Source organism: Ambystoma mexicanum, chromosome 6p, assembly GCF_040938575.1.
Source record: "Ambystoma mexicanum isolate Mex_15411 chromosome 6p, UKY_AmexF1_1, whole genome shotgun sequence".
Lineage (NCBI taxonomy): Eukaryota > Metazoa > Chordata > Amphibia > Caudata > Ambystomatidae > Ambystoma > Ambystoma mexicanum.
Genome location: NC_090935.1, coordinates 1474661060 through 1474681820, shown reverse-complemented (window position 1 = coordinate 1474681820; position 20761 = coordinate 1474661060). Strand labels below are relative to the sequence as shown.

General features: G+C 44.2%; 1 protein-coding gene across 1 annotated transcript in view; it reads right to left on the bottom strand.

Moving 5' to 3' along the window:
- Positions 1-20761, bottom strand: part of LOC138510558 (serine/threonine-protein kinase MRCK beta-like) — a 2015755-nt gene that overhangs the window by 564351 nt on the left and 1430643 nt on the right. The window contains exon 19 of the mRNA XM_069626316.1: positions 9349-9420. Within this exon, the coding sequence (XP_069482417.1) occupies positions 9349-9420 (72 nt within the window). The remainder of the gene's footprint in view (positions 1-9348; positions 9421-20761) is intronic.

The window sequence follows — 20761 nt, the reverse complement described above, 5'->3', positions numbered from 1 at the left end:
ACATATGGGACTTAATGTCCTGCCATTCCTGCCTGGACGCCGGCCCGCCGACGACTTACTGCGTTTCGACGAGGACTCAGAGTTGCATTGGTGTCAGTGACGCCTTTTCTTTTTATGCAAGGATGACGAGTGGCTCGAAGAGCAGGGTCTCTTCTTTGCCTTGCGCTGGTGCCTACCCTCTTTCTCAGGTGTGGGGCCCTCTGTTTTGACCTCCAAAGACCGAATGGTCAGCCACACTGATGATTTGGGCGGCAGTCTGCTCAACACAAGCTTGGCTGCCAGCTCCCAAAGGGATTTTAGGGTCATTTTGCCACAAGGTCCGGACCCCTCGGTTTCGTGACCTGTGCCGAGGCACCACACGCAAATGTCATGCGGGTCGGTCACCAGCAGTTTGGAGCCGCAATCAGAGCAGTGCTTGAAACCCGAAATCCGAGGCGCAGACATGGCAGCTGTGATGACAGTATTTTTGTCAAAAACGTATAGTGAAATTCAAAGATCTAAGATCGCTAGTGTTTCTCCAGAGCAGCGTGCTGAGCACGCAGAAAAAAGGAACTGAGGTACGGGGTGTAGTGACGCAGTATATATACGACACCTGACATCACATGCGGAGCCAACAATCGAGCAACAATTCAAGGCGGATCAATGATCGACGGCTGAGTCGAGGTCCAGCATATCCCCTGTCGAAGTTTTTTCTGAATAGCTGAAGCTGGAAGGGGATATCTATCTGATGAGGAATCTGTAGGAGAAAAAACAATCCATTGAAGGTTGCTTTGGACAACCATAATATATTGGAAATCAAAAAAGAAAAATGTTGCCTATCATTTGGTAAAAGTAGGCAGGTTTCGGAGTTGAGATATGATTTGGGGGAGTTGGAGTCATCAAAGACAGAGCAGAGGAAGGTTGTGGAATATATCACATGATTCAGAAGAGCCTCATTCTAAGTAATTGGCATGGCAGTTGTGAGGTTGAGGGGGAGTTTTATTTTTGATAGTTTATTAAAAATATTTCACAATAAACATTAAAACACATTAACATTAAAACATAAAACATATTTCAAATCCATTTTCAGACATACTGCACAATTTTTTTTAACAAACGTGAACAATTTCCATAATTAGTGATATTTGTTGCCCACTTAATAAAGTGGGCAACAAATAAACATTAAAACACATTAACATTAAAACATAAAACATATTTCAAATCCATTTTCAGACATACTGCACAATTTTTTTTAACAAACGTGAACAATTTCCATAATTAGTGATATTTGTTGCCCACTTAAAAGGCACATCCACAAGGTTTCAGTTCCTAACATGTACATCGATGCAACAAAACAAAGAAAATGAAAGTTCCTGATCTCTTCTCTTTGTTTACATAATCTGCATACTATTTGGCATTTTACGTCCTTCTACTTCAAGTATTTCTAATTTGTTAAAGGGAAATTTCATACACCCTTGGCACAACCTTCTATCCGGATATTTATATACACAATGCTGTGGAATATTAAAAGGTGGACATATATTTTAAATAGTTGCTTGTTTGATGTGGTGAAAATGTACTTTAAAGTATATATCAAATCTGATTAATGAGTTTTGTCTTTTATTTCATACATTTTGTGACCATGACCTGTATATCTTATACAAAAATGTCTTTGGATCTCACCTATCGTTGAGAGATTGGGAATTACCTTTAAAATCGAATTCCTCAGCTGCCTCTGTTTTTAAATGTAGCACCACTTTTCTCAATGAGGCCAACCACTCAAAGGATTAACAGTGTAATAAAGACCAAACACTATTCAAACGGAATGTATTGATGTCTCAACACAAGGACCTAGTGGAAGGCCAAAATTATTAAGTGTTCTTTTTTCTTCTTTTGATTGAATATTTTATCATGTGTTTAAGAAAATAAAGTGTCTTTCAGTTTTTTGTTCCCTGATATTTGATGTAATAATGGATTATCCAAAATTTGTTGGGAGTTGGCTGTGTGAAGATGGTCAATTCTATAATACTTGAATTGTATCCCTGGTTGTACAATGCAAGAGATTGCTCATATTTTATACTTGATTTGCACACATGGAGGAAAAATATCAATTCAAGGAAGCACAACCTAACCCTTGAGAAATCTGCCAATATCCATTAAAATATTTAATTAATCAACTTGCAAACTGCCACATGATTGCTTTCTTTATCATGTGACTATTTATTATACACTGTATCTGATATGAGAACCCTAGGTCCACACATTAATACTCAAAGTGCTTTGTGAACCCAGTACCTATGGTAGTAGGCTGAATGCATCCTCTGCCTTCTGATTACTCCGTGCATTCTCATTCTATTACTTGCAGGAGAACAAGAGTACAGAACGGACTGCTAGATCCATATTTCAGATCTCTATTGTCTCATTTCAGGTAAAAACCAAACCCAGGTAATTAAAATGGTGCATTTAAAGACTAGCACCATTACAATAAAGAACAATTAAAAAGTATTCATTTCCGCTCACTCCTTATCAGTTCCATAGACTGTGAAATATAGTAGGGGTTTCTAAAATAATCCCAAAGTCAGAACCCACAATGTTTATAATCGAACCCTTTCAATGCAACCATAATGATTAGATCTTTTTTGTAATTCTCTCTTTTATGCAATTCACAAAAATACTATGAGTTCACCAAAAACCTAAATATAGACAAGTAATCTTAATTTCAGTAATGTCCAAATACCACGCCAAATTAGTTTTCTTGCAGGCTAATGTAAATGTCATAACTTTCCTTTTCTCAATGTTTATTTGAAGAGTATCGGTTAGCATGTACTGACACATGGTTGTAGACCAAACGGAGAGCAGTCAAGGAAGACACTAGCTTCTGCATATTCCAAAAACAGAACATGAAATTCTGCAATTGGTGTTGATAGGAAATTCGGAATAAAGCAATGTTGATGAGAAATCCTGCACTTTAAGGTCCATAAGGTCGTATCCGGCTCAGCCTTATACAGATTAAACAAACATGGGACCAGTACAGATCCTTGCGTGAGCCCAACATCAGTCATTATTTCTTCTGAGAAGATGACTTCATTATTAAGTCGAATCTTCACTTCCCTATCCATGTGGAGTACAACTATAAGCTTTAGCAATCCTTCATCTATTTCCCCAAGCTGTAATTTTCTACCACAGTATAGAGTGATCTAGCCTTTCAAACACTGTCAAAAATCTAATAAGGCAGAATACAGGGGTATACCCGCTTTCCTCATAACGTGGCATTAGGTATATTAAAAATCAAACTGTTGCTCACCATGCTTATGCCTTTTCTAAAGGCCGTCTTGTATTTAGGTATAATATCTTTAGCATTTACCCACTTTCTTAATACCTATAAAAGGAGGATGGAGAAAATGTAACTTGAAACATCCATCAGGGCTAGCAGTCTGTACCGATCAGACGTCTTGCACTGCTGTTTTCTACAAATTTGTATTAATAAGGGCCTTTTTATTTTAGCAGGAAATGTTTCCAATATGTCAGCCAATACAGTATGTTGGCACTTTAGAACAATATTGGCCAGCCCATCGGATCCCAGAGCCCTTGAGTTCTTAAGTTGTTTTAAAATAGTTAATATTTCAAGGCATGCAAAAGTTGCACTCTAGCCTGAACTTTGATATCTATCTATTATTAGATTTTTGCAAGAACTTTGTTTCAACCTAGATGGATTTAAGATTTCATAGAGAGAGGTTCAGTGACTGTGTGTGGTCTAGGAGGAATGTTGTGTATTTGGGCATTGGGAGGTGGAATGGGATAAATGAGTTGTAATGTCTGGTAAAGATGCCCGATTGAGGGAGAGTAAGGGTGGTTCTGGGGCATGAGACGGGAATAGTTTCTTACCTGTAACTCCATTTCTCCAGCTTTGGTATCTTTCATGGATTCACGTGCTTAGAAATTACAACCGACGGAGAAGGAATCATCGAGAAGCCATTTCAGCTGACCTGCCAATCGATTGAGTTTGGTGATTCTGTCGAGGGATGGTTTCACTATCCTTGACTGGGTCTCGAACTGTGCGCCCAGGAACACCAAGCTTCTCAACGGCGTTAACGAGGATTTCTCAACGTTTACCGCAAACCCCAGCCATTGTAAGAGGTGCATGGTGGCCTGCAAATTTGTGTGAGTCGACATAGGGGAGGACCCCCTCACCAACCAGTCGTCGAGATACGGGTATACATGATGGCCTTGCCTTCTCAGCCAGGCCGCCACCGGGGCCAAACATTTCGTGAACGTTCTGGGAGAGGATTTCAGCCCAAAAGGAAGTACTGTGAACTGGTAGTGAGTCCGCCCTACCACAAACCTTAGGAACTTTTTGTGTCGCCGACACATCGGTATGTGGAAGTACGCGTCCTGCAGGTCCAGAGACGCCCGAAAGTCCCCTTCTTGAACTGACCGGATCACTTCTTGGAGCGTGAGCATCTTGAATTTTAGGCTTTTCAACGTTTTGTTTAGATCGCACAGGTCTAGAATGGGACGCCACTTTCCATTTGGTTTTTTCACCACAAAGTATCGGTAATTGGTTCCGTCGTCACAGAAGGGTCAAGGGGTTTACCCTTGACCCTTCTGTGACGACGGAACCAATTCTATAGCACCTTTTTGTAGCATAAGTGCTACTTCCTGCTGCAACACGCTCAGATGGGGTTGAGCTACAAACGCCAGTGGAATGTGCGGATGGTTGCTTTTGAATTGCAGGGAATGTCCGTATCTTACAGTGTCCAGCACCCATTGATCCGTTGTTATTTGCTCCCATTCGTTGATGTAGCACGATATCCTGACTCCCAGAACGTTCCGATGCCCGTCATTGCTGGTCCTTGGTCTGTTTATCCCTCGTTGACGACGAGTGACCTGTTCTCTTCTTGGGGGCCTGGTAGTCCCGGCGTTGTGTTGCCGCTTGAGAAGCCTGTCTGTATCCCTGGGAGTGGTATGCTGGCCTACTGAAGGATCTGTCTCTTGATGTCGTGAATCTGGAATTTCCTGATGCTCCCCTGAAGGGACGAAAAGACCGGAAACTTCAACCACTTTGGAGGGCCCCCAAGGAACGCACCGTGTCCGAGTACTCTTTCATGCCTTTCAGGGCATCGTCCACCTTCTCGCCGAACAGAAGGTCTCCCTCAAAAGGCATATCCAGCACCTTGTATTGCACCTACGGTCGGAAGTTGGTGCATTTCAGCCATGCTTGCCTTCGGAGAACCACACTGTTATTCACCTGTTTAAACCCCGATTCCGCGAGGTCCACTGCGATGTTTATGGTATGATTGGAGGCCTCTTCACCTTCCCTGACCAGTAACATCGCCGCCTTACGATGTTCTTCCAGAAGATGCTCCAGCATAGGAGCCAGTCGATGCCACATCTCCCTGTTGTATCTGGCTACTATGGCCAGAGAAATTACCGCTTTCACTGTGGTAGCACCTACCGACAGCACTTTTTTAACCGAAAGCATCCTGTCTTCTGGCATCACTTTCCAGGGGGGTCGTGCACTTGTGCTGGGTCCTCGCCTTTCTCTTTCCCATGTGTTCGAAAAGAAAACAGTCCTTTTTCTCCTCTTCCTGTGCCAGCCCGAATTCTGTACAAGCCTTGGCCATCACGGTGTGAAATGACCCAATGTCGTCCGGAGGAGACGGCTGAGCCGGGCTTTTCAGGGTTTCTAATTCCGCCTTAGACTCCCAGGTTGGATCCCTGAAGGGGGAAAGCGAGACATCCGATAAGGCTCTACTGTCCGAGTCTGAATCTATCAGCTCTCCTTCCTTGTGGCTTGGAGCCGAGAGGTCTCCACCTACAGGCACTGCCGTGGGGGTTGACAGAGGTGGCTGACGAGACGGGCCCGGGTCGTCGATGGCCGACCTAGCCGGAGTTGTTTGAGGTAGTCTCTCGTCCAGTGTCTTCAGCAACGTTTGCAACGTGGATAACACCTCCAGCGACAAGAGTGACTGCGGATTGAAAAAAGGGGTAGACCCCGGAATGCTCCCGTAGAGAGGCCTGGTAATCCCTCGTAACCCGAGCTCTGCAAGGCCAGCTACTCTCACATCCTCATCTCCCGAGGACACCGACAAGGCCTCTTGGTGCAGTAGTGTCTCTGGCAAAACTGGGTTGTATACCTCAGTTCGCCAGGCCTCTTGCGGGATCTCCATCGACGAAGCTAAAGCTGGCCCCGTCGTCGACGTCGTTGTTACCGGTCTGCGGTCCAAGAACCGTTGAGACCACTTATGTCAGTGGCAGAGAAGTGGTCGATGACTGCCCTGCCGTCGACGACGGTGGAGGTCGTGCAGGTCCTTGAGGCGTTCCTGCCTTTTCCGAACTCGACCTACGCTTCTCTGCATCTCGACTCGAGGTCGATCTATGATGATCGCCCGAGGAGGATTTTGATTTTTCTTTTCTGTCTTTCTTCGTTGAAGATGAGGATGATGAGCCTTTCTTAGACGAAGACTCCTTAGAATGGCTTCTCAATGATTCCTTCTCCGCCAGTCGTAATTTCTAAGCATGTGAATCCATGAAAGATACAATGCTGGAGAATATGAGTGATTAGAGGAGACAATGCAAAGTGGGGGCTAGGAGGGGATTAGTGACAGCAGTGGCTGGTTTGTATGGAAAGGGCCGGCAGCATGAAGGTGTTCACAGAGGGATCATGACTGTAGGAAGTGTCAGAGGTGTAGACGGGGTAGGGCCTGAGTGGGCAAGGCTCACCCAAAATCTGTAAATGCCTGCTTAGCAGCGCTGTGTGGACATTTACAGATGTCACTGTGCAGGCTCATTTGTGCATTTCAGGGACCAGGAACCTCTCCCTGCTTCCTGATTCCTATCGGTGCTTGGGGGGTGTTGGGGCCTATGGAGCAGGGAGCATCTAAGGAGGCAGCATTGTGCTGAGTCCGGTGGGAAACAGGTAATAAATAACAAATGTGTTTGTGTATGCATGTGTGCAAGGATTGTATGTATCTAGGAATGCAGGCATGCCTCCATGAATGTGAAGGGGTGTGGGCGTATGTATGGCGTATGTATGCATGCGACGGGGTGTCTTCAAGTGCATGCATATGAATTCATGCAGTGTGTGTGGTGTAGATGGGTGTTAGTACGCATGTGAATGAGAATGCCTTTTGAATGTTCTGGGTGCACATGTGAATGACTGCAAAGCTCTGTGGGTGTGTGACTAGTGGGCAAGTGTGTTTGTGTGTGTGTGTATGTATGCAAGGCTCGGGACCGGGGGGATAGGCGGGAGATTCACGTTTGACCATTTAAGACGGGGGCATGCCATTTTTTGCTGGCATTTTTGGGCAAAGCCAACTTGGATCTTATTACATGAAGGAGGCGTTGCGGTGGGGGAGGGTACCCCAAAGGGGCTGGCTGGGTGCTGCTGTGGCATGGAATTTTGTACTCACATTAAGGGCAAAGGCAACATGTTAGTGCTCTTATATGGGGAGACAAGATTCATTACAGTGGCATGCCATTTTTTGTACTAGTGTCAAGTCCAAAGGCAACATGATGGGTGCTCGTACACAGGAGAGGTGCGGATATGTTTCCTTGTCGTGGAATGGCAGTTTTTGGATTGGTGTCAAGGTAAAAGGCAAGATGGTGAGTGTTATTACATAGGGGAGCATTTGTTCAGCCCTCAAGGCAATGCTTTATTACTGTGGCATTAACATGCTTTACTGCCGTTGGGGGTGGGGGGGCAAATAACACATGCAATATGGGGGGGAGGGTTGCGTAGCCAGCAAAGACATGTTTTCCTATTGTGGCATGGTTTTTCTTAGTTTGGGCTAGCCAAAACTATTGCATTAGAGTATAGATTGGGATAATTGGCATATGAGGAGGGACACACACCTTGTATGTGGTGTCTCATTATTGGCCCACCCATTGACTGTCTATGGCCATGCTAATCCCTATGGCCATTCCCATCCAGTTCTTGCCACTCCTCCTCAGCCAAAACACCTCCTCATGGGAACTCTTTGAGCTCGCTTTACTCAAGCCTTACCATCAAAATTTGCACTCGAAGTGCCTGCCAGTGTTTTTTCAAAGCAGTCTTCTGAGAGTTCATTACTTCATTGGGGTTCTAAACCCACTACTGGTGTAATAAAAATGTCTTAAATGTCTGCGTTCAGCAAACCAATTTATGAGCGCAAGGTCTGCTTTTCACTAAAGTCTTGGCTTCTGTATAAGTATTATGCATTTGCCAGGCACTGCTATTAGATGCCTATGTACTCACAGCATTTAGCACCAACTACTATATATGGCCAGTTAATAGCACTACGGCTCTACCTGGCAAGTGCCTTTCACAAGGATAAGCTAACAGGGGTATGTTCTTATGTGGAGCCACTGGCATATATTGGCTGAGCCAGCATGAACATATTTTGTTGTAGTATCAATACTGGCAATTTGGACAAAGCAAACATGAGAATGTTCTATAATATATATATACATATGCACAATTAGTATGAAATGTTTTCTACACTTGCATAAGTACAGGCATATATTGGGAGAAGGCTTCTGTGCATTTTTGGTGACTTAGTATCTGCTGGATTTTTTTCCCCTTGTCTTACCATAAAAAAAACTATGTGGCTTTTCCTCCATTTTAACCCAATATTAAAAACATTTTATCAGGGGGACTAACCCCCCAAAACCCATCATGATTGGTTTGCACATCCTTGCTACTCATTCGGCCGGAGGCAGAAAAAACTCCTTTTCCTCTGTGGGCTTTCCTTGGGATGGGCCCTACTACATTATCCAGGCCCCACTTGTTAGACAATCCTGGCTACGTCCCTGGGAAGTGTGAGTAAGAAAGTAGACGGAGAAAGGTTTGGGTCTGGGTGACATTCTTTTCTTGGGATTCCTAATTTTGATTGTTTGGGGGATAGGAAGGCGTTGCTTTGAGGAGTCCACCATCTTAGAGTCCTAAACTGCACAGTTATGCCGGCAGAGTGTCCCTAATGAATTTCATGTGACTTCGACAGATTTCCTCCTGGAAAGTCTTTTGTAGGGGCCTGATGTTGAAGGCTTTTCTCTTGTGGATTCAGTACGTAGTGCTCCAGTAAAGTTCTATTTGCCTTCTGGTGCACAGAAATGCCAATTATGACTATCAGGGAGTGTGCCAATAAGGAGAGAATGAATGCAGAATGCTTATGGGAGCTACCTGTCTTCTAGAGGGGATGGTGAAAAGAAGGTATTCAAAAGAATGCATGTGACTGCAGAGGACAATATCAAGATGGCTATTGTTAGTGATGGGAAAAATCATAACATAATTAGCACGTCCGATTTAGGCAATTAAGGTAAAAGAGCACATTTTTGAAAGCATATGTATTAAGACGTTCCTAGGATGATTCATTATAAAGGTTTACATACCAGAAAGTGCCTGTGGGCTTCTACGACTTTCCTCTTCATCTGACCTTCCAAAGGCACTACTCACTACATTCACTAGAATGAAGACATAAATTGAGAATGTTTAGTCACCGCATGAATACAATGGGGCATGAAGAGAAAACAAGCTCATTAGATGCACAATCATTGTTCCGCCTCTGCTCCGCTATCCCATCCTTTCACATCTAAAACTATAGTAAATGAATGAGTAAATAAAGAATGTGCTGCTCAGGTTCTTCTTTATGTTGTTGTACACACAACGTCTCAATATTTACAAAGAACGAAAAAAGGCAGTTGGCGTGTTTTCAGTTTGCTTTGCACACTCTATAAGACGTAAGCAATGCAGTTCAGAAAACAAGATTAGGTGTATCCAGCACTCTTTGTGGACTAACAATGTCCAGCTCAAATCTCCTCAAATCTGCGCTCCAGAGGCCCTTTCTGCAGCCTTCCTTTATGCCTCCCACCTTCCCTAACAGCTCCACCTGTCCTCCAATTTTGGTTCATCCTGCTCAGTGGCTGAGTGATCCACAAGCACTGTTTCGAGGTTCACCTAAAATCCCCACTTTTTTCATAGTGCGCACATAAACCACACTGCAATGCAAGGGTAAGTGTATCCTGCATTTGTTGCGGCCTATTGGTGTCCCACTTGAGATTCCCCTAATCTGTGCTCCTGATACCCTTTGTCCAGCGCACCTCCCCTTATCCCTCTTCCCTCCCCTGCCTCCTCCAGCCCTGGTCATGTGACCCAGTAGCAAGGTGCCGATGCTTGGCTAAATTCCCTGCAGTTTTCCGAGTGTGCTCATACGTCACACTGTTTTTATCATTTTTTTAAAGATTTTATTTAGTCATTTAATATCTTACATACACAATAACACATAATACAATAATACAAATGTACAGAGCGATACTTATTCAAATACAACATAATTGCCCAATCTTTAAAAGAATAACAGTGAAAGATAGAAATCAAGGGGGAAAAAAGTAAATAAATAAATTAAATTAAAACATTTTTTAAAAGGCCCCAGAGGGAAAACAATAGAGAACGAAAGGAACAAATAATACAGGAGAGCAACATTACAAACTAAAGAAAAAGTAAGAATCCTAGAATGCGAATAAATAGCTAAGCATAAAGACCATTAAATGCACCCCAAATCCTCTCATACTTATCAAGTTTATCCTTTGCGTTAAAGGATACACTCTCTCTCCTAGACTGAAGGAACAAACTCTGCAGCCAATCATCAACATTTGGGGAACTGTCACTTTTCCATAATTTCAGAATTTGCTTCTTAGCTAGGAGAATGGCTCTATATGCCCAATACATCTTACTGTTAGTCCAATATTTAAGGGAATTAAACCCAACACCCCAAAATGAGGATCTCTAGGTATAGACAAATCCATAACTAGTTCCATTTTCCAAAAAACACCATCCCAGAATAATTGTACCTTATCACACAACCAGAACATATGGAGCGTGGTGCCCCCCTCTCTTTTACAGTTCCAACAAACGTCCGCACTACACAGCTTGAACAATCTCAAGTTCCTTGGAGACCAGTATAGATAATGATTAATTCTTTGTTTCACATACCTCAAGTCGAAATCCACTTTGTACTTAATCGGACCTGTGCATATGTGGTTCCGTTCAATATCCGACAATGAGCAACCCAGATCCAAATCCCAATGCCCTCTACCACATTGTGGTGTCAACTGTGATGCAGGCGATATAATCAATTTATACAAAGTAGACGAAGACAGAGGCATGGTCTTAGAAAGAAGAAAAATTGTAGGTGGAGCATGTATTGTAGCGTTCAATGACGAAAAAAGCACATCAAAAAGATTTCGTAAAGCATTATAACGACAAATCTCAGTTGCTCTCAGCTTATATTTAAAGCGCAGGAACTCAAAATAAACCATATTCTGACTGTCATGGACCTGTCCAATTCTCCAAATACCAGCTCTTTGCCATGAAGCCCAATACCAGCTCTTTGCCATGAAGCCCATGACAAAACGTAAGTTATTTTGTTTCAAAGTCTGGTTCTTCCATAGACTAGAATCTGCACTCAATAAATACTTTTCATCCAAAATCTTGTTACATTTATGCCATTCCTTTATAACATGTTTTATAAAAGGTGGAGTTGTTCCCACCGGCAACCTTTTATCCATGAACAAAAGAGCATCTAGAAGGGTGGGCGAAATGGACTCTTTCTCAATAATAATCCAACCTGCACAGTTAGTTTGGTCAGCCACCAGCCAATTGTGTAATGTGCGTAATGTGAATGCAGCGTGATAACGCTTAATGTTGGGATAACCAAAGCCACCCAGATGCACTGATTTATGAAGGAAATCTTTTGGGATTCACGCCCGGTTTCCTTCTCCCTACATAAACCTATTCATGGACTTATTAATTCTCAATAATAGATTATTTGAAAGAGGCAGGGGGAGCATGCTAAAGACATAAAACAATTTCGGAAGAAGGGTGATGAAGCGGTTGCAAGTGTATTCTGTACTCTTTTCGACGAGTTGGTTTCCTACTTGAATTTCCCCTAAACTGTACTCTTGAGCCCCTGTCCAGAACGTCTTAATCCATCTCCATTGCTCTGCAACCTCCAGCCCTTTCCTGCAACCGGAAGGGTTGATCCTGCTGGGTCACGTGACCCAGAAGCATCATGCTAATGCTTGCATAATTCCCTGCGTGTATCATAGTGTGCACATAAGCCATGCTGCTCTTGAAGCAAGGGTAAGTGTTTGCTGCACTCTTTGTAGTCTATTGGTTTTCCACTTGAATTTCTCCTAATATGCACTCCTGGGACTCTTTCCCCAATTCTTCTTTGTCCCTCTCCCTACCCCTAATCCCTCAAGAGCATCCACCAACAGAGTCATGTGACACGGAAGCACCTCAAATCAGAGCTTGCCAAGGCAGTCCCTTCCCGGGCAGATGGTGAAGGCATGATGCTAAGGGCAAATTCTGTTTGTCTGTTCCCCTAGTGCCCTGACCTTGCTACCTTTCTCGCCAATCAGACAAATCAACAACCAGTTAAGGTGATTTAACAGTTTAATTACCTTTATTTTCTTTACAAACTCATGGAGCTACCCGTGTGTCTATTATTTAGATTAATGTATGTTGCTACCAGTATACCCATCCATCATACACTGATTAGTGCATTGTGTTATGAGGGTGTCAATTGCATTGTCAGCATTGAGCATGGCACTACAGTATTCCATTATAGCTAGGTTCACTCATTATGCTACTAGTGTATGGATTGCATTGCTTGAATAATTAATTCACCCATCTAAAGTGGAAACAGTTCATCCAGTGTTCAGCTAGATGAATCCAATTCACCACTCATTGTTGCTGCAAGAGAGTGCATGGCGCAACTAGTTAAATTGACTCTGATACCATTGCACATTTTGATTAATTAATCTCTTTATTTGTCCAAGCTGCTGCTGGAAGAACCAGGAAGGACGTACTCCAGACGGGCAAGACTCAAATCTGTTGGCTTCCCCGTTGCTGACGCGCGTGCCTTATTTTTAATTCCTGATATCTCTTTATTTGTACTAGGCACTCTCCCATCTGAAGGGAATACCTGCGCTAAAAAGGAGAGTTTATAATTAGGGAATTAATTGGATTTAACAGCTTTCTCATCTCGCCTATATTGTCTATGGGGCGCTTTTCGTCAGTCTCTTCCCTTGTTGCCATTGGGGCACTTTCGCACCAGTCCCCGCCCTTTTAATCATGGGCAGCAGACATTCACACATATGTGGGAGCCAGTATCAGCATGACACTACTGCTGGACAGATGGAGCCAGCTTATGGGTAGGACTCAGAAAAATGTGCCGCTAAATGGAACAAACACACTGCTGTGGCTGCATAGGGGACTAAAGCGTTTCCCGGAGATGGGCACATTTCAGGAGGGGCACTTGAACTCTGTTCATGTTTTACTGGACTCCAAGGGTTATAAATCTAATACAAATTAATGGTCAGTTTTTGCACTTTGGACTAAATAATCTATAAATAGGGCACAAGAACTAATGTGCAAACATAGGGAGGAAAAACACTTCAGTTAGAAATGAAATTGCACAATATGAAACAGAGTGATAAAGCGGAACACGTTGTTCTGCCTGTCCTAACATCCACTAGCACACGGCCCAGTAATGATGACACTGATCATCCTCTGATATACTACCCACCTACATCTACAGTACGACCATGTTGCCCGCCACTTCCCCCTGTCCCATCCCTACCATTGCCACACTCAGAGGTTCCATCGCCTGACTCCACTGCCCCTCACTCTCCCAGCACCACCTTTTTCCTACGTGCATTACAAAGACTACAGAATCACCTTGCAAGCCTGTCTAGGGACCATTCTCCCTATACAATGAGTCAGTGACTGTTGATGCCTTCAGAAGGAGAGGGGGGAGGGTAGTTACAAAACAATATTATGGTCTTCAATATGACCTACAGGAAAGTGTGTCACAGTTGGGTAAAAACACTAATAATACGTTGACAGGTCTACTGAACTATGTTTTGGATGAATTGCAGAAAGATGACGGGTTATGGGATACACCACCCTTGTGTGAGAAGAGGCGGTAATGGGAGCACATGCGTATATTGTCATGATAACTCCTGCCCCTGAGGGATTCCTCAGGCCACGACGTACGAACTTTGCAGCAAATCTGTTCCAAATGACTGTACTTTGATAATGGATGTGTAGACATGGCTGGTGTGAGGTTGGCATCATGGAAAGAGACACAGACAACAGATTCAAAGCTGAACAATAGTATTTTATTAAAGAAAAAGTCAGGATGGAGTAAAGCCTAACTTGCCCTATACAAAGGTGGGATTTCCCTACCTAAAGAAACTAAGGAAAGTCTGTATCAATATGTTCAACTTAAAAGTTTGTGTATGTCCAAATCCTATACTTGCCCTCACAACTAATACAACACAATGTGTAGGGATGTCAACTATAACTCAAACAGTGTTCCAAACATACAGTTCTGATCTGATTCCAGCTCTGGCTTATTCTTTATCTTCCTTTTCCAAATGCCAATAAGTTCACCACAGGGTTCAATTTAACCTCCTTTGAATATTAGAAGAAATACAGTTTTATACCTTTGTGACGGTCGGGATGACCTTCCCGAGGTTCAAAACAGTTCCAGGGTAACACAGTTCAAGGTCACCAACACTTAGGATTCCCTTCCCCAAGCTTAATGTCAACACCAAAAGAAATATCTTGTAGCTTTATCTTTCAACTGGAATTTCGCAATTCTTTATAACTCAGGGTCGTCTTCCCCAACTCTAATGTTCATCATTAATGGATTTCCTGCTTTCATCAAAGAAAACTTCCTTGTTGGCATAGTTTTAGACCAGACGGTCCACCCATTACAGGTCACGCAACCAGGAACTTCCAGGTTTCTTTCAGAGTTCAGTATTCTGCTCAACAGGCAGTTTCTTAAAATGCAACTTTACCACATATATTGTTCCTTAATCTTGATTTTGCTTTATTCAAAGTCTTTCATTCAGTTTTGTCTTCCTCTTTGATTTTAGTTCATTGTTCATTTATTGAAACTCATCATACTTCATTTCATTCAGATAAGTAATTCAGTCTACCATAGATATTGCCTTCACTTATAGATGGGGTTTTCACTTAATTAAGTATACCTTTGCTTGTTTCTTTTAATTCCGTATTCAGATAAATACCACCTTGCTTGTTTCATTCAATACGGTATTCAATAAAGGTTACTTTTGCTTATTTCATTTTATTCGGTATTCAATAAAAGTAACATGGTTCATTTCACTCATTTCAAAAAGGTACGTTCACTTGTTTCCTTGACCGTTACTGTATTCAGAGTCTCCTTTGAGGGCCCTGGGTATTTTAAGTGTCCCCAACACTTACCGGAGTTGCCAGCTTCTTTTCTCCTCCTAAAGGAAAGCCAGAAAGCCGGGCACTCCACTCAGCACTCACCGGCGGCTATGCGTAGCTTTGCCCTTCAGCAGCTCCTGCTGACCACCTTCCTCTCTGTGGCATCTCTGGTCTGTATGCACCATCCAGCGGGATTCCCAGGGTCTCGTTCAGCATACTGGCGTCTCAGCTCCTCTTGCTCCCGCACTCTCCTTCTCCTGCTTCCTCCTTTTAAACACCTGTGTTGGGCTAACAGGCTGCAGGTGCGAGTTAGGGGTTTCCATTACCTGACCCCAATTAAGCAAATCAGTGGGGCATGCCTGAGCTCAAGACATCTTCTTCGGCACAGTATTTGAATGAGTAAATGAGTTAATCCTCATAGCTCCTAGTTGTTTCTTCCTCGTCTCAGTACTGTTACGCATCTTAAAGGGGGAATGAAGTGGAACACTATTATAATGACCTATAAAGGTCGGAAAGGTTGGATTGGTTATCATGAGGATAAGGGGGATACCATGTCTCGCCTAAAGGTACCCCACTCCCAATCTCCAAGGACCCTTCACTCAGGTGATCCTCCTTCGCTTGTCCACCCCCAGGGTCAGGATCCAACAACAATGCCCTTTGCCTGGCCACCTGCATGGAGGATCCAAGGGGAGTAGGAGTGAGAATACCCTCAGGTTTCTCACACTGGTAAGTCTGGTCCAGTCAAATGGGGCCATAGTGTATTGCAAGAGAGGGAATGGTAACCTCAGACCCATCAGGCGGTTTCCAGTTTAACACCCGGTGATACAGGGGGCTGTGGATCTAATTTGCCAGGAGTAATTATTTTGAACAGCAGTGCCTGCCTCCCTGTAAATGATCCCTTGTCCTTGGAAGAGCAAGAGGCAGCTGAGGCAGTGTTTGTGGATTCTGGGCCTTCGGTCATTCAGCTACCTGAGGTGTAAATGACAATCGCCCTAGTGGAAATACCCTGTTGTTCATGGGTCGTTTCAGGAGAGCCCACTATCAGCACTCCCCGTCCAGCCAGAAAGCTGAGTGCCTCCAGGAGTGTGCGTGTTGGAAAAAACAAATGAGTACATGGCCCCATGCAAAAAGGGATAAAGATTTATTTTTATCGTCTGGGCCCAGCACGGAACTGCGCCCTACTGGTAAGCATAAGCTGTCCATGCAGGGGAAAAGTAATTTTATCATTGGCGGCAGTCTCCTTCAACTGGTTCGCCCAGCCAATTAAGTTGCTAATGGTGCACATCGTGTACAAAAAAGAAGGTGGGTGAGGCGCGCACTCCCGGTCCTGGTCAATTGAACCTGTTGCAAAGAATAAGTAGCTGGGTCACATCCCAATATGGACAAATATTCACAGGGTTAGATCCCTTCTGCTGCAAATCAGGTACTCAGTAATAACAGGGTTAGTGTAACGCTCACCTGATTCCCGTAGAGGCGCCGGTCTTGACGGGGCGTATACCGTATCTTCAAAGGTGATGTGTAACACACGGCTGGCTTTTTGGGCTGGACCTCTGTGCACTGTATGTCTGGCTCGAAGGGTAAGATGTCTGCAGATAGAAAATGTGGGATTAATGAACTGGGTTATTGAATGTCTCTCTCTTCTTCCCTTTCTCTTCTCCTGTAGAACCCCAAAGATTAACGCTCTCACCTTAGGTAAGTGAACGCCGCGCTCTCCATCTGCCTCGAGGCAGGGTGCTGTAACCAGTTTCTTCACTGGATAAGGGGAGCAGGCCTCTTGACTTCAGAGGACTGCTGTCTGTCGATTACTGCACGAACTGTAAGTTTCGAGTAATTCTAATGTCTTTAAAGTCTTTAGTAATGATGTCTCTTGTTTTGCAGGGTTCCGGCGATGGCGGATGGTGGGCTGAAGTGAGTTGAAGATGGAGCCCGTGTGATGAATAGAAGCGCCTGGAAGTACGTAAGTAAGCGCTTGTTGCCTGCTTCACGATGCGCTCTAACTGTCTTTTTATTTTGCAGGTACAAGTTCGGGGCGGCTGCAGGGTGCCGGAATACCCACTGGGTTAGATGTGGAAAGGAGTAATGGCACGTGAGTATTAAAGTTCCCCAATGTCTTTAAACGCACCTTGTTTTGTCTTTCAGATGCGGGATGCAGCGCCGAAGGCCTCCGGAGCGTGCAAAGAGTTGGTAAGCTTTTGTCTTTCAGATGCCGGAATGCAGTGTGAAGACTTCCGGAGCGCACGAAGAGTAGGTAAGCCTTTGTCTTTCAGATGCCGGAATGCAGCGCGAGGCGTTGGTGACAGCCGATGGACCAGGTAAGTGAAGAGCTGTCACTGAAGACCGTAATGCTAACCTGTTCTTTCTTGTCTTTATAGGTGTTGCTGAAGACTGGATTCAGAATGGTAAGCCTTTTTCCTTAGGCCCAGGATCAGATGCAGAAGACTCGATGAGCGTTCTGCTGCTGAGGATGCAGAATAACGCAAAGCAAGATTCATCCATCAGGTGTGGTTTAAATAGCCTCCTGTAGTGCTTAGGTGTCTCCTTCCACAGCCACGCCTAGGTAAGAAAAGAGTTCCTGCTTTCCAGAAGAGTTCCAGTGTTCTGAATCTAGGGAGTGGCTCCTGCCCCACCCAACAGGAAAAGTAGTTCCAAACAGAAGAGGATCAGAGGCTCAACTGGCAGGCAAGTAAGCAGCATGGTCTGCTGCAGGTAAGTCGACCCAAGCATTATGAGCCCGGCGCTTCCAGCGCTGGGACTGGGCATATTTATGAGCCTGGTACCACTGGCGCCAGGACTGGGTCCAAAAGGTCCCAATTGGGACTGGTTGGCACTCGGAACCTGGGTTATGGATCTGCTTCCAAGGGAGTTGGGAAAACCCTGACCTTTTGGAAGCAGAGATCATGACAGTACCCCCCCTCAAGGCCCCTCCCAAACCGGGCTTCTCCGGGGGTTTTGGCTTGTCAGGAAATGTTCGGTGAAATCTTTTGATTAGGCGAGGAGCGTGGACATATTCAGCAGGTTCCCAGGATCTCTCTTGGGGGCCGTAGCCTTTCCAGTCAATTAGGTAAAATAGTTTAGATTTGGAGATCTTGGAGTCCAGAATGATTTTGACTTCAAACTCGAGTTCTCCATCAACTAGGATAGGTTTTGGAGATTTAGTTAGTCGGGTTTGAGGTTGCACGGGTTTTAATAGAGAGACGTGGAAGACCGGATGTATCTTCATGTGCGGGGGCAAGTCCAACTTGACCGCTACTGGGTTTACTATGGTAGTGATGGAATAGGGACCAAGGTATCTTGGGTTGAATGTGCATGGCCCTTTTAGAGGTAGATATTTGGTGGATAACCAGACTTGATCCCCTACTTGATATTGAGGGGCTTCCTTCCGATGTTGATCTTCTCCTTTCTTGTATTGTTCTTTAGCCCTTTGAAGGTGAGAAACAGCTTCCTTAAAGGCTTGGGTGATTGTAGAGTGCAGGTAGTCTACTGCTGGTGTTTCAAGATCTTGGAGGGGATCCAACTCCGAGGTTCGAGGGTGACTGCCGTACAAAAGAAAAAACGGGGTTTTCCCAGTTCCCGAATGGACAGAGTTATTGTAGGCATATTCGGCTATCCAAAGGATGTCTTTCCAAGTTTTTTCAGTTTGTTGCAGCATGCAGCGTAAATACTGTTCCAGAGTTTGATTGGTCCTCTCGGTTTGTCCGTCGGTCTGAGGGTGGTGACTGGTCGATAGTCTCACATCAATTTGAGCCGACCGACAACAACTTCGCCAAAAATGAGAAATAAATTGAATACCTCGATCCGAAATTAGAACCGAAGGAAAACCGTGCAGTCGGACGATGTTTTCAAGAAATTCTCGGGCCAGAGTTGCTGCTGTTGGCAAGCCTTTGAGCGGAATGAAATGCGCCATCTTGGAGAATAAGTCCACGATTACTAGAATCGTATTGTATCCGAAGCATGGAGGTAGATCGGTGATGAAGTCCATAGAAAGTGTATGCCAAGGGCGAGGTGGGATGTCAATAGGGCGTAATAGGCCTGCTGGTCTTTCCTTTTGACTCTTGTTTTGGGCGCATACTCCACAGGACATTATAAAGTCTCTGATATCTTTTTTCCAAGACGGCCACCAGAAGTAGCGCTTGATCTTTTCTGAGGTCTTGGCCATACCGGGATGTCCTTCCATTAAAGAATCGTGATAACAAGAGATTACTTTTTTCTGTAAATCTGTGCTGGGTAGGTATAATCGTTCTTGGAAATACAATAAGTTGTCTTTTACTGCAAAGTCCTTTCCCTGCAGATGCCAATTCTGTATGTCTGCTGGAATTATAAGTTGCCTGGCTTTATCCTTAACTTCCTCTATGGATTCTGTGGCGATTACACCCAGAATTCTTTGTTCGGGAATGATTGGTACAGGTGTAGGGTTGATCAAGTGTTCTTCCACTCCCATCCGAGAAAGGGCATCAGCTTTACCGTTCTTTGTACCAGGTCGATAGGTAAGTAGGAAGTCAAACTCGGCAAAGAATAATGCCCAACGGAGTTGTCTAGAGGATTGGGCTTTTGCGGTTTTCAAATATTGCAGGTTTCGGTGATCCGTAATCACAGTAACGGTGTGTCGGGCCCCCAGCAGATAATGCCGCCAAGCCTTAAAGGCAGACTTGATAGCCAGAAGTTCCTTGTCAGTAATCGTGTAATTGATTTCAGGAGGCGAGAATATGCGGGACCAAAATGCCACGGGATGCAACTGATTGGTTACCGGGTCCTTTTGTGATAGAACTGCCCCCATGGCAAGGCTTGAAGCATCAGTTTCCACGATGTAGGGGAGTTCGGGGCGAGGGTGTTTTAAGATTGGTGCAGAGATAAATTTAGTCTTCAAATCCTGGAAAGCTTGTTCCGCCTCGGTAGACCATTCAAAACGTTTGTTTTTCTTTAACAAGGCAGTGATGGGCTGGACTATTCGAGAGAATTCGGGGATAAACCTGCGGTAAAAGTTAGCGAAGCCTAACATGCTTTGCACACCTTTTACGGAGGATGGTGATGGCCATTTGAGAACTGCATCGACCTTCTTTGAATCCATACGCACTCCGCCAGGTGATAATATGAATCCCAAGAATTCAACTTCAGTCACGTTGAAAACACATTTTTCCAATTTAGCGAAAAGTTTGTGTTGACGCAATCTTTCGAGGACCATTTTCACGTGTTTCCGATGTTCAGATTCCGATGAAGAATAAACAAGGATGTCGTCAATGTAAACAACAACACACACATCTATGAGCTCTCTGAGGACATCGTTCATAAAATATTGAAAGGCAGCCGGGGCATTACAAAGTCCGAAGGGCATGACCTGATATTCAAATAGCCCATACTTGGTGCGAAGGCCGTCTTCCATTCATCGCCCTCTTTTACTCGTACCAAGTGGTAAGCTCCTCTAAGATCCAGCTTTGTATATATGCATGCTTTTCTGACTTGGTCCAGGAGTTCAGGGATCAAAGGTAACGGATATCTATTCTTAACGGTGATCTGGTTCAGGGAGCGATAATCTATACAAGTTCT